The sequence below is a fragment of the Corvus hawaiiensis genome, chromosome 28 (genome assembly GCF_020740725.1).
Source record: "Corvus hawaiiensis isolate bCorHaw1 chromosome 28, bCorHaw1.pri.cur, whole genome shotgun sequence".
NCBI classification, from domain to species: Eukaryota; Metazoa; Chordata; class Aves; order Passeriformes; family Corvidae; genus Corvus; species Corvus hawaiiensis.
The window spans coordinates 5,328,404-5,342,628 of NC_063240.1; the positions used below are offsets into that span (position 1 = coordinate 5,328,404).

The 14,225-nt window shown below is 58.2% G+C and overlaps 1 protein-coding gene across 2 annotated transcripts in view; it reads left to right on the forward strand.

Moving 5' to 3' along the window:
* EFNA2 (ephrin A2) overlaps positions 1-9,200 on the forward strand; it is a 40,964-nt gene extending 31,764 nt beyond the window's left edge. Inside the window, exons 2-4 of one of the 2 annotated variants that reach the window (XM_048288299.1) lie at positions 2,389-2,678; positions 5,221-5,286; positions 6,519-9,200. In XM_048288299.1, coding sequence (XP_048144256.1) covers positions 2,389-2,678; positions 5,221-5,286; positions 6,519-6,640 — 478 coding nt within the window. In that variant the 3' untranslated portion in view covers positions 6,641-9,200. Of the gene's footprint in view, positions 1-2,388; positions 2,679-3,856; positions 4,111-5,220; positions 5,287-6,518 lie in introns of those variants that run through there. The other variant, XM_048288300.1, reaches the window with a different exon arrangement.
* Positions 9,201-14,225: the final 5,025 nt, after the last annotated feature.

A 14,225-nucleotide genomic window follows, 5' to 3' on the forward strand; every position in this document is an offset into this window, starting at 1 on the left:
TCATCCCTGGTGGTGGGATCATCCTCATCCTGTGGCATCATCCCTGGTGATGGCATTGTCCTCATCCCATGGCGTCATCCCTGGGGATGAGATCGTCTCATGGTGTCATCCCCAATCCCGTGGTGTCATCCCTGGTGGTGGGATCATCCTCATCCGGTGACATCATCCCTGGTGATGGAATTGTCCTCATCCCATGGTGTCGTCCCTGGTGATGGGATCATCCCATGAGATCATCCCCATCCTGTGGCATCATCCCCATCCTGTGATATCAGCCATGGTGACAGGATCATTCCCATCCCATGGCGTCATTCCCATCCTATGGAGTCATCCCCATCCCACTGCATCATCCCTGGTGATGGAATTGTCCTCATCCCATGGTGTCGCCCCTGGTGACAGGATCATCCCCATCCCATGGCATCATGCCTGGCCCATGGCACCAGCCCTGGTGATGGGATCATCCCCATCTATGGTGTTATCGTGGGTGATGGGATCATCCCAATCCCGTGGCACCGGCCCTGGTGCTGGGATCATCGCCATCCCACAGCATCAAACTGGGGTGCACTGGGGGAGCCCAGGACCCCATGCAGAGTGGGGTGCACTGTGCTGGGGGTCCCCACAGACCCCCCACACCCGAAGGAGTGTCACCCCCTTCCCACATCCCCCCAAAGGAGTGTGACCCCCTCCCCGCATCCCCCCCGCACCCGTCTCTGTCTGGGCCATTATTTAGCTTTAATCAGCTTTAATTCAGCAATTTGTCAGGCAGACGAAGGCCCTCGAAGTGAGTTTTTCCCAAAAATATAATAATTATTATTATTATTATTCCCCTGATACGTGGGGGCCCCTCCCGCCTTTGCTTGGGCTTTAGTAACGATCATTAAAATAAATAATTTTTTAAAATAAAAGGCAGCGAGAAGAAGGATTTTTTGTTGGTTTTTTCCCTTTAAATATTTTTTATTGTTCTCCCTGCGTTTGAAAATTGTTTCCCAGTAAATTCCAGCCCTTTGTATTAATTTTACATTTTCCAATGTTACCTTGCCAGGGGCAGGGTTGGCACAACTGGCTCGGGAAAGGAGAGGGAAGGAGAGGGAGAAACCCTGCTCCTTAATTAGCGCGTTCCCTGTGTGATCAGAGAGCTTATGAGGCAGGTAATGAGCTGGAAGGGGGCTGCAGGACCCCCCCCGTCCCCACACCGCCTCCCTTCTTCCCCCCCTTCCCTTTTTGGGGTCACTCTCCGCCACCGTCCCACCCTGGGGATGGCGATGCACTTTTGGGGTGTCTCCGGATGAGTTGAGGCCGTCTCAGCAGCTGCCACAGCCTCAGGAGGTGTTTGGGAACCCCAGGTTGTTGCTTTGGGAGGTTGAGGGGGTTGTGGTCACTGTCCCCAACCCATCAGGGCCGCGCTGACCCCTCCAGTCGCTGGCCAAGCCCTGGAGCTGTGGGGTGCCGAGGTTTTGGGGGGTTTCCTGCTGGGGGGAGCCTTCAATTGGTTAGGAAAAAACCTCACTCGACGAGGAGGGGGAGCCAAGCTGCCGGGGGGGAACGGTGAATTTGGCCTCAAGCTCCACCAGCTGCAGTGCCGGGGGTCTGGAATTTGGGGAGGGGGTCACAGGGGCCGCCCCAAGGAGCTGGAGGGAGATTGCTGGCGTGTGCCACAGAGTTCTCCAGCGCTGCTAATCCCTTAATCTCTTGGATAATCGGTGCCAAGAATGCCAATGATACCGGGATTGTGGCGCTGGGCTGCAGCGATGCCAGCGCTGCCGGGAATAATCGTTTTTGTGTGATTTCCTACCAAGTGGTGCCGGTCTGTTGGCGTGAAACAAAGAGGATCTCGGTTAATCCGGAGGTTAATGGGGGTGTTGGGGTGGGATCAGGCCTTGGATCACAGCATGGAGAGGCCCTGGCTGTCCCTGGACCCCTGGAAGTGCCCAAGGCCAGGTTGGATGGGACTTGGAGCACCCTGGGACAGTGGAAGGTGTCCCTGCCCATGGCAGGCTGGGACTGGATGGGCTTTAAGGTCCCTTCCCACCCAAACCGTCCTGGGATTCCACGATCCTGTGGTCACCTGCTCCTCCCACTCAGATCCAATAGTCCAGGATCAGCTGGAGGCACCACTCGATCTCCCAGGAATGGTTCTCCTTGGCTCATTCCTGCAAAACAAGAGCCCTTTCAGTCCCAAAAAGAGCAGCTTTGGCAGAGTTCCAGCCCAGGACACCAAGCAGGGCACAGGAACAGAACACCCTTGGGGACTGGATGAGCTTTAAGGTCCCTTCCAAACCAAACCATGGCGCGATCCCGTGATTCCAGCGTGCCGGGGGCGGGGATGGGGGGGGGGGGGTCTCCAAATGAGCGAGAACGAGTTTGTGACGCAGTGACCCCACTTCCACACAGGTTCCACCGCGGGGACTACACGGTGGAGGTGAGCATCAACGACTACCTGGACATCTACTGCCCGCACTACGAGGAGCCGCTGCCGGAGCGGATGGAGAGGTACATCCTCTACATGGTCAACTACGAGGGCCACGCGTCCTGCGACCACCGGCAGCGCGGCTTCAAGCGCTGGGAGTGCAACCGCCCCGACTCCCCCAACGGGCCCCTCAAGTTCTCCGAGAAGTTCCAGCTCTTCACCCCATTCTCGCTGGGCTTCGAGTTCCGACCCGGCCACGAGTACTACTACATCTGTGAGTTGGGGTGGGGACGGGGTGGGAGTATCGCAGGGGTGTCCCGCTGGCTCGGTTTGCGTTGGTGATCCAAAATGCTGCAGAATCCCCCCAAAACTGCAGCGCATCCGGCTCAGGGTAAATATCCCATGGAAACCTGCGCTGGGGCTGGGTCACAGCCCTGGGCATGAGAGTGACCAGGATTGTCCAGGGGCACTGGTCTCATCCCAGTGGGAATGGCACTGGGAATGGCCCCAGGCAGTGATCTCCTGTGTATTCTTGTGCTCTCGCAAATATTCCCATGGTCTCCCATGTAATTCCTGTGCTCTCCCATGTAATTCCCGTGCTCTCGTGTGTCATTTTTGAGCTCTCCCACGTATTCCATGCTCTTACATGCAATTCCCATGCTCTCACATGAATTCCCGTGTTTTCATGTGTATTCCCATTCTCTCCTGTGTATTCCCATGCTCTCACACGAAATTCATGTGCTCTCCCATATGTTCCATGCTCTCCCATGTAATTCCCATGCTCTCCCATCTATTCCCATGCTCTCTGTGCATTTCTGTGCTCTCGTATAATTCCTGTGCTCTCCTGTGTACACTTGTGCTCTCCCATTTATTCCATGCCCTCCCATGTAATTCCCATGCTCTCTCCCATGCATTCCCATGTATCCCTCTGCTCTCCCAAATCCGTGCTCCCTTTCTCACCCATACCTGACTCCTGAACTGCCCCACCTGCTCTGGAGGAAGCTCCAGCTCTGGCTGCAGGACGAGGGCCCCTGGGAGGGAATTTCCACCTCCAGAGCGTCTGCAGGGGCAGGAGGGGAAGAAGAACCCACTGGAAAAATAATCCAGCGGTGCTGGGAGCAGGTCCTGGAATAAAACCCAAACCCAAACGAGGCAACGCGACCCCAACCCCGCCGTCCTCGCCGGAGCCACGGCCGCGCTCCTCCACCTTATCATTCCTCCTCTTTTTCCTAAAGCAGCTGTTTTCAGCCCACTTAATTTGTTCCTTTTATCTATATTAAATTACCATTTCCCCCCTCTCTCTTCCCCCCTGTAAAATGTCACCGGCGCAATAACTGCGGCCACAACTCTCTCTCTCTCTTTCCCCCCACCAACTCTGCCCCCCCCGCTTTTATTTTATTTTATTTTTTTTTCTTTTCTTTTATTTTTTTTTTTATTTTTTAATGTCGTTAGGGAGAGATTACACAGGAGTAAATGGGAAGCTGATCATTGCTAACCCGGTTAGAATTCCCGTCATGCGGAACATTAGAAATTATGCCTCTTTGAGGAACCGTATTTAGCAGACATGAAAGAAAAGAAATTACCTCCTCCTCGAGCCCATGGGTTGGAATCCATTAACCCGCCGGCACCGGGACACGCTCGTGCCTCTGGAGCGGGTCAAGGGCACGCGCTGGCCCTGGGGATGGAGCTGGGATGCAGCAGGATGGGATGGGATGGGATGGGATGGGATGGGATGGGATGGGATGGGATGGGATGGGATGGGATGGATGGGGTGGGATGCTGTGGGATGGGATGGGATGGATGGGATGGGATGGATGGGATGGGATGGGATGGGATGGGATGGGATGGGATGGGATGGGATGGGATGGGATGGATGGGATGGGATGCTGTGGGATGGGATGGGATGGGATGGGATGGGATGGGATGGGATGGGATGGGATGGGATGGATGGGATGGGATGCTGTGGGATGGGATGCTGTGGGATGGGATGGGATGGGATGGGATGGGATGGGATGCTGTGGGATGCCCGTGGTGCTGCTCAGTTCAGCGTTTTCTCCTTCCCCCTCCACGGGGTGCGGCACCAAAAAGGAAAAGAAAATGGGAGGGTAAAAAAAACACCCCCACGGAGGGTTGGCAGCAGTCCTGGAGCAGCTGGGGTTGGAGTTAGGATGGAGTTGGGATGGAGCTGGGATGGAGTTGGGATGGAGCTGGGATGGAGCTGGGATGGAGTTGGGATGGAGTTGGGATGGAGTTAGGATGGAGCTGGGATGGAGCTGGGATGGGGCTGGGATGGAGCTGGGATGGAGTTGGGATGGAGCTGGGATGGAGATGGGATGGAGTTAGGATGGAGCTGGGATGGAGATGGGATGGAGTTAGGATGGAGCTGGGATGGAGCTGGGATGGGGCTGGGATGGAGCTGGGATGGAGTTGGGATGGAGCTGGGATGGAGATGGGATGGAGTTAGGATGGAGCTGGGATGGAGCTGGGATGGAGCTGGGATGGAGGTTAGATGCTCATGGTCCTGCTCACCTCAGCACCTTCTCCTTCCCCCCATGGGGCGCAGAGCCAAAATGGAAAAGAAAAGGGAAGGGTAAAAAAAACGCTCTGCTTTATTAAAAAAAAAAAAAGAGAGAAAATTAAATCTCTTTATATATATAAAAAAATCCCATTTTCTCATCCTGAGAGGAACTATCACCTCGATAATTGCTGCGATTCCTCCCTTTCTCCCAATGTTTATTATTTTTATTCAGTGCCTTGACCCTCGTTTTGCCGCTGTCCCCACAACCCACCCCCTTTGTCCCCTTTTCCTCCCGCAGCTGCGTCCCCCCCGAACACGGTGGACAGGCCCTGCCTGAAGCTGAAGGTTTATGTTCGGCCAACAAGTAAGTGAGAGGTTTGGGGGGCCCTTGGGGGGGTCCCCAGGTCCTTCCCCATGGGTTGAGGGTGAGTGGTGGCCCTTGATGGTGACGGGGACGGGGACAGGGCCCCACAGCCCTGTTGGAGCCACCTCAGCGCTGTCCAGACAGAGAGACAGAGGGGGAAAAAAAAAAAGAAGAATAACAATAATCATCCCTGCTCAGTGGCTACTTTTCCGACTCGCATAAATCAGCCATTTAAAAAAAACAAATTAATAATTTTCTTCTCCTGTTAACGTGTAATTAGCAAGTGGCAGCGGCTCTCCCCGGGGACAGCGGAATGTCACCGGGTAACCGATGGCTCTCGCCTCCCTTCCTTTGGTGGCTTTAAAATAAAACCCAGCATAATGGAACCATCTGTAAAAACTCATCATGTTCCGTTCAGGGCAAGGGGAGGGAAAGAAATCTCTCCCGATATTATTTTTTAGTATTTTAATAATATTGGGATTTTGTTCTGTTTTGCCGAGGGGAAGGGAAGGGGGAGAGGGGCTGGGCCTGGGGGATGGTGGGAGGTCCCTGAGGGGGCAGCCCTTGACTGAGTTTGGCCCTGGGATGAGTCTGGAAGCCTCATCCCGGCATGGGGGACCCTCTGGAATTGGGGGGGGACAGGGGGATGGGGTGGGTGGAGCGATGGAGCATCCCTAGGCAGGACCAGGCTCTGCTTCTCCTGCCTCCAGGTCCATAAAAATCCATAATCCAGTGACAAATTGGAGTGAGCTGAGCCTGCAGAGTGTTCACATGCGGTCCCCTGTGTCCCCCATGTGCTCCTGGCTGCTCCTGGGACCCCCGGGCTGTGGGCAAGGGGTGTCCCTGCCCCGAGCGGGTCCATCCTCAGCTAGTTCCCCGGGACAGTGCCACCTGCCCCTGGCACACGGGGACGGGGTACAAGGCTCCCTAATCCCGTTAAAAGGGAGCTCTCTGTGCCCTCGCCCACCCTGCGGAGCACCCTCGGCGTTCCCACGCCGCCTGTCCCCGTGGCCGGAGCCACACTTGGGTGTCCCCGTGTCAGGTCCCGGCGGTGGCAGCAGCACTTTTGGGGAAGCTGGGATTTGGGGAGGGGTCAGTGCCCGGCTCATGGCTGCGGGAATGCTGCCAGATCCCAATCCCGGGGTGCCGAGCATCACCGCGCCTCTGGATCCAGCCCGGATCGCTGCCATCCCCCCGGCTCACCCCTCCCTCTCTTCCTTCCTTTTCCATAGACGATTCCCTCTACGAATCCCCGGAGCCCATTTTCACCAGCAACAACTCCTGCTGCAGCCTCAGGGTGCCGCCGGCGGCGCTGGCGGTGGTTCCGGTCGTCTGGACGCTCCTGGTCTCGTAGCACCGACACCGACGCGCCGGGAGCGGCTCCGCGGGGCGGGAGCGGCCCGGGGACGGATCCTGCCCGCCCCGAATCGCCTGGATGGTGCCCAGGGAGGGTCGGTGCTGCCGGCGAGGATCCTGCCGCCGCCTCAAGTCCCCGCCGTGGGCACGGCCGTCCCGCCGGGAGCGGTGCCGGGCTGTCGTGGGGGATGGATCCCGACTTCCATCCCTGCCCTGCAGCTCCGGCTGTCCCGGCGGGGCGTCGCTTTTTACATTTCTAGACCAAATACAGAGTCCTCGTCCGTTTGGGTTTTTTCTTTGAGTTTTGGTTTTGGTTTTGGTTTTTTTTTTAAAGAAAAAAGATTTTTATTTTTATTTGTTGGGTTGTTCCCGTCGGGTCCCCCCGCTGCCAGACTGACCCGCACGGGCCGGGCTCAGCCCCCACGCTGAGCCCCTTTTGTCCCCACTGCGGGCAGAGCCAGTGGCAGCACCGGGACCACCGGACACAGCGATGGTGCCGCTGGCTCCATGGGCACGGACTCCTTCCCAGCCCGGCTGCAGGACGTCACGGAGCCGGACCCGCCACTCCCGGCCACCCCCTGCCCCAGGCACGGGGAGCCTGGATGGACACAGCCCCCTCTGAGTGCCCAGAGGGTCACCCTGTCCCCTCCACTTGTGCCAAGGATGTCACCGCTGTCCCCATGGGACACCGGGGCGGCTCCGTGAGCAGCAAAGGAAACTGGATGCAGCCAAGGAGAGCACTGGGGACAGGTGGCATGGGGACACCGGGATGGCCGGCGTGGAGAGCAGCGGGAATGGTCAGCTGAGACAGGGAGCACTGGGATGGCCGGCATGGAGAGCTGGGAATGGCCGGAGTAGAGAGCACCAGGGACGGCTGACATGGAGAGCAGCAGGAATGGCCAGCGCCGGGAGCACCGAGAGTGACCAGCGGCATGGAGAGCACTGGGGACAGCTGGCACTGAAGATTGGCACTGGGAGCACCGGGAAGGGCTGGCACTGCCAATGGCCGGCACTGGGAATGCCGGGAATGGCCGGCAGGCACGGGGAGCACCGCCGGGCGCTGGGAGCCGGCGGGCCGGGCTCGCCCAGCCGTGGGCATCGCTCCGAGGGCGTTTGGCCGGCGCTGGGGCAGGAGGAGTGTGTGCCATGGATTTTCCTCCTCTGCCCTGCTCTGTGTCCCCCCGATGCCTTGGGGGTACAGGACACCCCATGGGGGGGCCGGCGGCCGCGTGCGGGACCATCCTGGTGCTCCCTCATGGTCACCCCGTTGTCCCCCGACATTCCAGGGCTGGGCTTGGGGATTTTTCCCTTTTCCTTTGCATTAATAAGTGAAGCCCCCCTCCCCCCCCAATTCCCCCTCGCCGAGGTTGGCCCTGACCCCAGGGGTGGCAGGTCCCCAGGGAGGGGTCACCCCACAGCCCCGGGGTCTGACCCCTCCTCGCCTTAAATCTGGGGCTGTCCCACCTTGGGGGGGTCCTGTGCCCATCCCGCAGAACCCCCCTATTCCCAGGGGGTTCGGTGGTCCTGGGGGATGCCGGAGATGGGCTCAGACCCGGCTGGAGCCCCCTAATTCCAAGTGGATCCCGGTCCTTCCCCCGACCGGGGGGCTCCATCCCTGTACATACAGCGCTATACTGTGAGCGGTTTTTTTTATGTATTGTTGAGAATGGATTTTATGGAAGGGTTTATCTTATTTTTATTTTATTTTTATTTTTTAGACTAGGAAGCTGGAATCTCGCAATAAGCTCATCTCGACCATCCAAAAAAAAAAAAAAAGGGGGAAAAAAATTACAAAAAAAAGGAAAATGACAAAAAAAAGAAAAAAGAAAAAAAAAAAAAAAAAATCGCATTCCCTGCCGTCCCTGTCCCTGTCCCGTGTGTCCAGACCAGGTCGTGGTTCCCGAAGGTGACAAAAGCATTGTGTTTATGGGGGGAGGGGGGGACGCGGGGGGCACCCACCGGGCTCCGACGCGGAGCCGGCAGCACCCGCCTGGCCTTCGGTCTGTGTTTTATATATATATAGATTATATATATAAATATCTATATTGTGTACAGCGACTGTGGGAGAGTGGAAGGACGGAGGCGGTGGCGGGGCCGGCGGTGGGGGAGGGCTGAGGGTTCCCTAGAGCAGCCCCCCCTGCCCTCGGTGCTGTCCCCACCCCGCCCCGTGCTGGTCCCCGTCGCGCCTCGCTCCGTCCTTCGACATTTCCGCTTTCGTCCTCGACGTCGTGCTGATGGTAACCGGATCTCTCACCCCCCCCCCCATTTGGATTCTGTATTTTTTTATAATAAAATACAAATAAATGTCGTGTGAGGCCCTTGCTTTGAGGAATCACTTCTCCCTCTCTGTGCGGCTCCGTGTCCCCCTGAAGGGGGGGAGGGTCTGGGATTGTCCCCCCGGAGGGCTCTGGCTCCAGGGAGTCCATCCTCGCTCCCCGTGCAGCCCCTTTGCCTCGGTACACCAGGGCTCTGCAGCCAGACCTCTCTGCTGGGTGGTGTGTTAATTACGGGAAGGATTTAATTACCCTGTTAATTAATAATAATGGATATTAAATTAATTAATATGCGGTTGTTGATAGTACTTAATTATAGGAGGCGAGGCTGCCTGGCGGGTGGGCGCTCCGGGCTGGCAACTCCCGCAGCCCCGGCTCCTCACCTGCTGCTGCCTCAGTTTCCCCAGGAACGAGACCCCTACAGGTGACATCCTGGCAGGCCACCAAAGCCAGGACAGGCTGCTCTGAGGTGGCATCACGAGCATCCTCTGCTCTTTTTTTCCTTAAATCCTAAACTTTTTCAGAGCGGCCCACGCTCCTTCCCTGCGTTTTATGCCTATTCCAGCGTAATTAGCAGCAATAGGAACAACCCGCTGGTAATTAATAGAGGCTCCCACAGCTGATCCGAGCTCTGAAGTTTTGCCACCAGAGGGTGAGAGACTAATTTTGCTTTTTAATAAGGGCCATATGTGTGCCAGGAGCGGGAGCGATGCCACCCACCGCCGGGGACGTGGGTGCCACCTCCAGCTCCGCCGTCACCGCCGGCACTGGGAACCACCAGTGAAAGAGCCCGGCAGGGATTGACCAAAGAGGGAATTTTTAGACCGGCTCAGGAGGTTTTCTGAGACCGGGCTCATGATTTTTTTAACGCTGGGGGTTGGAAATAGGTAAAAATAGCGAACGGGCAGGCGCGAGGCTGAGACGGATCATCGTTAGTAATTAATTAATGGAGTCGTGGGGCTTTAGGGCCTGAATGGGATCATTTAGAGCCCGTCGCTCATGCAGAGGCATCGAGGTTTGATGTGGGGAGTGGTGGTGATGGAGAGCTGGGCCGGGCCTGGATGCTCCGTGTGCTGGATCCTGTTGGCCTGCGGGATCCCCATCCCACCAATATCGGGATATGAGCAGAGCTGGGTCGTTCCAGCTGATAATTGGGGCTGATTCCATGGAGCCAGGCTGGGAGGTGCCAGCCTGCTCCCCACCTGCTCCAGGACTCCCACGGATCCTGATCCTCCAGTGGGGATCCCGGAGTTCACCGTTCCGAGATCTCCGCTCCCGCTGCTCCTCGCTCCCTTTCAGCATTTCGGCATTAATCGGGTTTTTTTTTTTCATTTAATCCCCTGGAGGCAGCGGGTGCTCCGTGCTCCGCTGGCCCGTGGAATATCCCACCTGCTGCGAGATTCCGGCTGTGGAGAGCGCAGGGTGTGCAGCCCCCCCAGTCCCGGTGTTGTGGTCCAGGTTTGCACCGTGGGGAGGCTCAGGATGATCCCCAGTTCCCTCCCTCCCCTGGTCCTCGCTCCAGGAACGTTCAGCCACACAGCTCCCATCCCTGCCGGGCTTTCCAGAGGGATTTTTCCAGTTTGTGCCTCGAAGGTGCCTGTTCCAGCAGGGATGCTACTGTGGCGTGGGGCAACCATGGCCACCATGTGCCAAGGGAACTGTTCACCAGGAGGCCGAGCCCTCCCCGTGGCTGCTCCAGGCAGATCAGGGAGCATCCTGGGCTAAAAATGACCCTTTTTCCCGGCATCCAGCTTCAGTTTGCTCCATTGAAACAAATTCCCAGTGGCCAGCCTGTCCCCTGGCCACCCTCGGTCCCTCGTGGCGTTGTGGGGTGCTGCAAGGCTCGGGCTCCCAGATGGAGCTGGCAAAGAGGCCGCTGAGATTAGCACGGTGGCCACCGAGGCTGGCACAGTGGCCACCGGTCCCCTTCGAGCTCAGACTCAGCTGCAGCAGGGCTGGGAGGTTTCACCCCCGTGTCCCCCTGTCCCGTCCCACGCAGGGACCACCACGACACCCCGCAGCCCTCTGTGCTCACCGCGGGCTCACCGGCACCTCCCGGGCTCCGTCACGTCCCTGCAGCAGCTCCGGCGGGGGCTCCTGCCCCGGGTCCAGCTCGCAGGGGGATGCAGGATGTCCCTCCTGCCGCTGTGTCCGCTCCGGCTGTCACCGCCGCCCCCTCCCCGCCTGCCCCGGCCGTGCCTCTCCTCCCATCCTTATCTCCTGATAGGTACAAGCGATACAAGCGGGAACGCTCCTGTAACAAGCTGCCAGCTGCGGAGCACCTGGAGAATCCCAGAGCGGGGGATGATTTATGGAAACAGCGCGGGAGAGGAGAGCGGGGAGGCGAGGAGACAACAGCGGCTCCCAGCCGGCACCGCCGCTCCCCCCCGGCGGACCGGGATGCGGGGCCGTGCCTGGCCCTGGCAGGCGGGTGGGGGTGCCAGGGGAGGCAGGTAACAGACCCCCAGCCCTTTGTGGCCATCGATTTGCAGGAGCCGGCCCAGCCGGGTGTGTAATTGTGCTCAGCCCTGGCCGCTGGGGCCCCGCGCGCAGGAAATGGCACTTTTCAGGCCACTGGACATTTAGTTTTGTTCAGCTGTTAATTCCCCCCGCACCCCGGGGAGAGGAGGGGGCGCGGGGGGCGGAGGGAGGGTGGTGGAGGGATGGGAGGGGGCTGCTGCAGCCCCCCCGTCCGTGGAGGATTCCTGGGAATCATCGAATCAGCAAATGCCAGAATGGTTTGGGTGGGAAGGGACCTTAAAGCCCATCTCATTCCATGCCCCGCCATGGGCAGGGACACCTTCCACTGTCCCAAGTTGCTCCAAGCCCTGTCCAACCTGGCTTTGGTCACTTCCAGGGATGGGGCAGCCACAGCTTCTTTGGGAAATCCATTCCAGTGCCTCGCCCTTCCCTCACAGGGAAGGATTTCTTCCCAATATCCCATGGATGCGATGGGTGAGCGCACCTCGGGAGGTCACTGCATCCCACCCACCCCCAGGCCACCTCCCCTGCGCCTTTGCCGCCATCCCAAGCCCGGTCTGGCTGGCGGCAGACGCGGACCTGGTGCCGAGCATCCGCCTCGCAGCCCCCGAGCTTTGCCGGGGAGCGATTTCTCCCCCAGGCACGGAGCGAGCATCCATTCCCCTCGGAGCTCCTCTCTCGCAAGGTAACCGGCATTATATCCGGACCAATTGCTCCAGCATGATCCTCCTGAATGTTGCACAGCATGTACACGGCGTCTTATGGAAAATACATGCCCCTGGGTGAGCCTTTTAATAGCGCCGGCTCCTGCCCGGGGGGCGGGGGGGCCGCGCTCCGCCACGGCGCTGCCAAGGAATGATTGAAAAGTTGGGGCTCGCCGTAGGAAACCCCCCGCTGCGGGGAACAACGTGTTTTCATTCCCCTGCCAGGTAACAAATGAAAAGAATTGCGATGAATGCTAATGGAGAGGGGAGCAGGACGCTGCGGAGGCTGCCGGGGCTGGAGGTGGGGATGAGGTGGGCAGGGATGGGGCGATCCAGCCCCGGGAATGTGGGAGCTGCTGGGGAATGCCCGGTTTGCAGGTTGGAGCTGGTGGGAAGCGTTCCCTGGCAGGGGGCTGGTGGGTGCTGCAGGGAGGATGCTCCGGGGTGCTGGACCAAAATCACTTCATTTTGCAACAAAATGAAGCCGAGGGAATGCGTTGGTCCCAAAAATTCGCCTCGGTGAGCTTCTACCCTTGTGGTGATCCCGGTTTTGCTGGCTGGAGCTGGTCATGGCATGGCAAACACACCCTGGCATGGGGCTGGTGGGTGCTATGGGGAGGATGCTCTGATGCTGCACCAAAATCACTTCTTTTTGCAACGAAAAGCAGCTGAGGGAACACAGCGATCCCCAAAATTCCCCTTGAGGGATCTCCCATCCCGGTGGGGACCCCAGTTTTGATGACTGGAGCTGGTCACGCAGTGGCAAACACGCCCTGGCACGGGGCTGGCGGGGGCTACGGGGAGGATGCTCTGACCCTGTACCAAAATCACTTCTTTTCGCAACAAAACGCAGCTGGAGGAACACATAAATCCCCAAAATTCCCAGCTTTCAACCCCAAGGAGCCCGTCCCGGTGTCACAGCCGAGGTGCCATTGAGCCGGTGAAGGGCTGAGCTGTTTGTCACCAGCGCCGGGCTGGGAAGCGGGAGGGTAAACACGGATGAACAGCCTTCACCCGCTCCAGTAAATATTTTATATCCCACACCAAGAAAAGACACTCCTATTTAAATGATTTATCAAGGAAGATCATGTAGAGGTTTCCATAAAATATGTAGGGCTCCTAATCCCGACATCATCAAGCCAAGAGGACCGGAATCATTTATTACCTTCCCAACAGCCGCGCGGCTGCGGGGACACGACTGACAAATAAAAGTGTGTTTACAGCTTTTGGGCTCCTCTGGGGAGAGGTAAATCACGGCGGGGGTGGGAAGGGGAAAGGGAGCCGGAAATTAAGCAGCAATTCCTGTCCGTCAGGGCAGTGTGGGCTGGGGGATGCCGGACACGGAGCATCCCGGTGTCACCCGGTGTCCCCATGGTGGCTGTCACCTGCTGGGTGCAGCAACGCTCGTTCTCCGGTGGGATTTCTGGGGTGGGCATTGAGTGTAACCCCGCTGCGATGCCCAGATGTGCCCAGATGTTGGTGCAGGTCGAGTCTGTGTCGTGCTCGGTGCTGGGATCAGCCCTCTGCAGTGGGACCCCAGCGGAGTCAGGGTGGGACCTGCAGGGATGTCACCACTTTCCCCTCGGGGCTGTCGTTGCGCCCACATTTCCACTTGACACTTGGGATCCTGGGGGGTGGACACCGGGCACAAACCGCTCTGGGATGCCCAGATGTGCCCAGATGTCCTGCAGGTTGCAGCTGGATAGGGGTCAGCCATCTGGGGTGGGGATTTTCACGGGCACCAGCAGAATCAGGATGCGGCCCACAGAGATCCGGCCTCTTCCCCCTCGGAGCTGGTACCCACCCCGTGCTCCCACTCGGCTCTCCCATCACTGCATCCTTTGGATTCATTTATTAAGGATTTCCTCCCCATCCTCCACCACTTCATGACCCCATCAGTTCATCCTTTCGGGTCCATTAATTGAGATTTTTCCCCCCATCTCTCCAGCCTTTTAGGGCCATTTATGGGGGATTTCCCCCCATCCTCTGCCGCTCGATGATCCTCTCACCGCATCCTTTTGGGTCCATTTATTAAGGATTTTCCTCCATCTCCTAAACCTTTTGCACCCCTTTATTGATGATTATCCCCCCATCCTCTGCCACTTGATGATGTAATCTCCACATC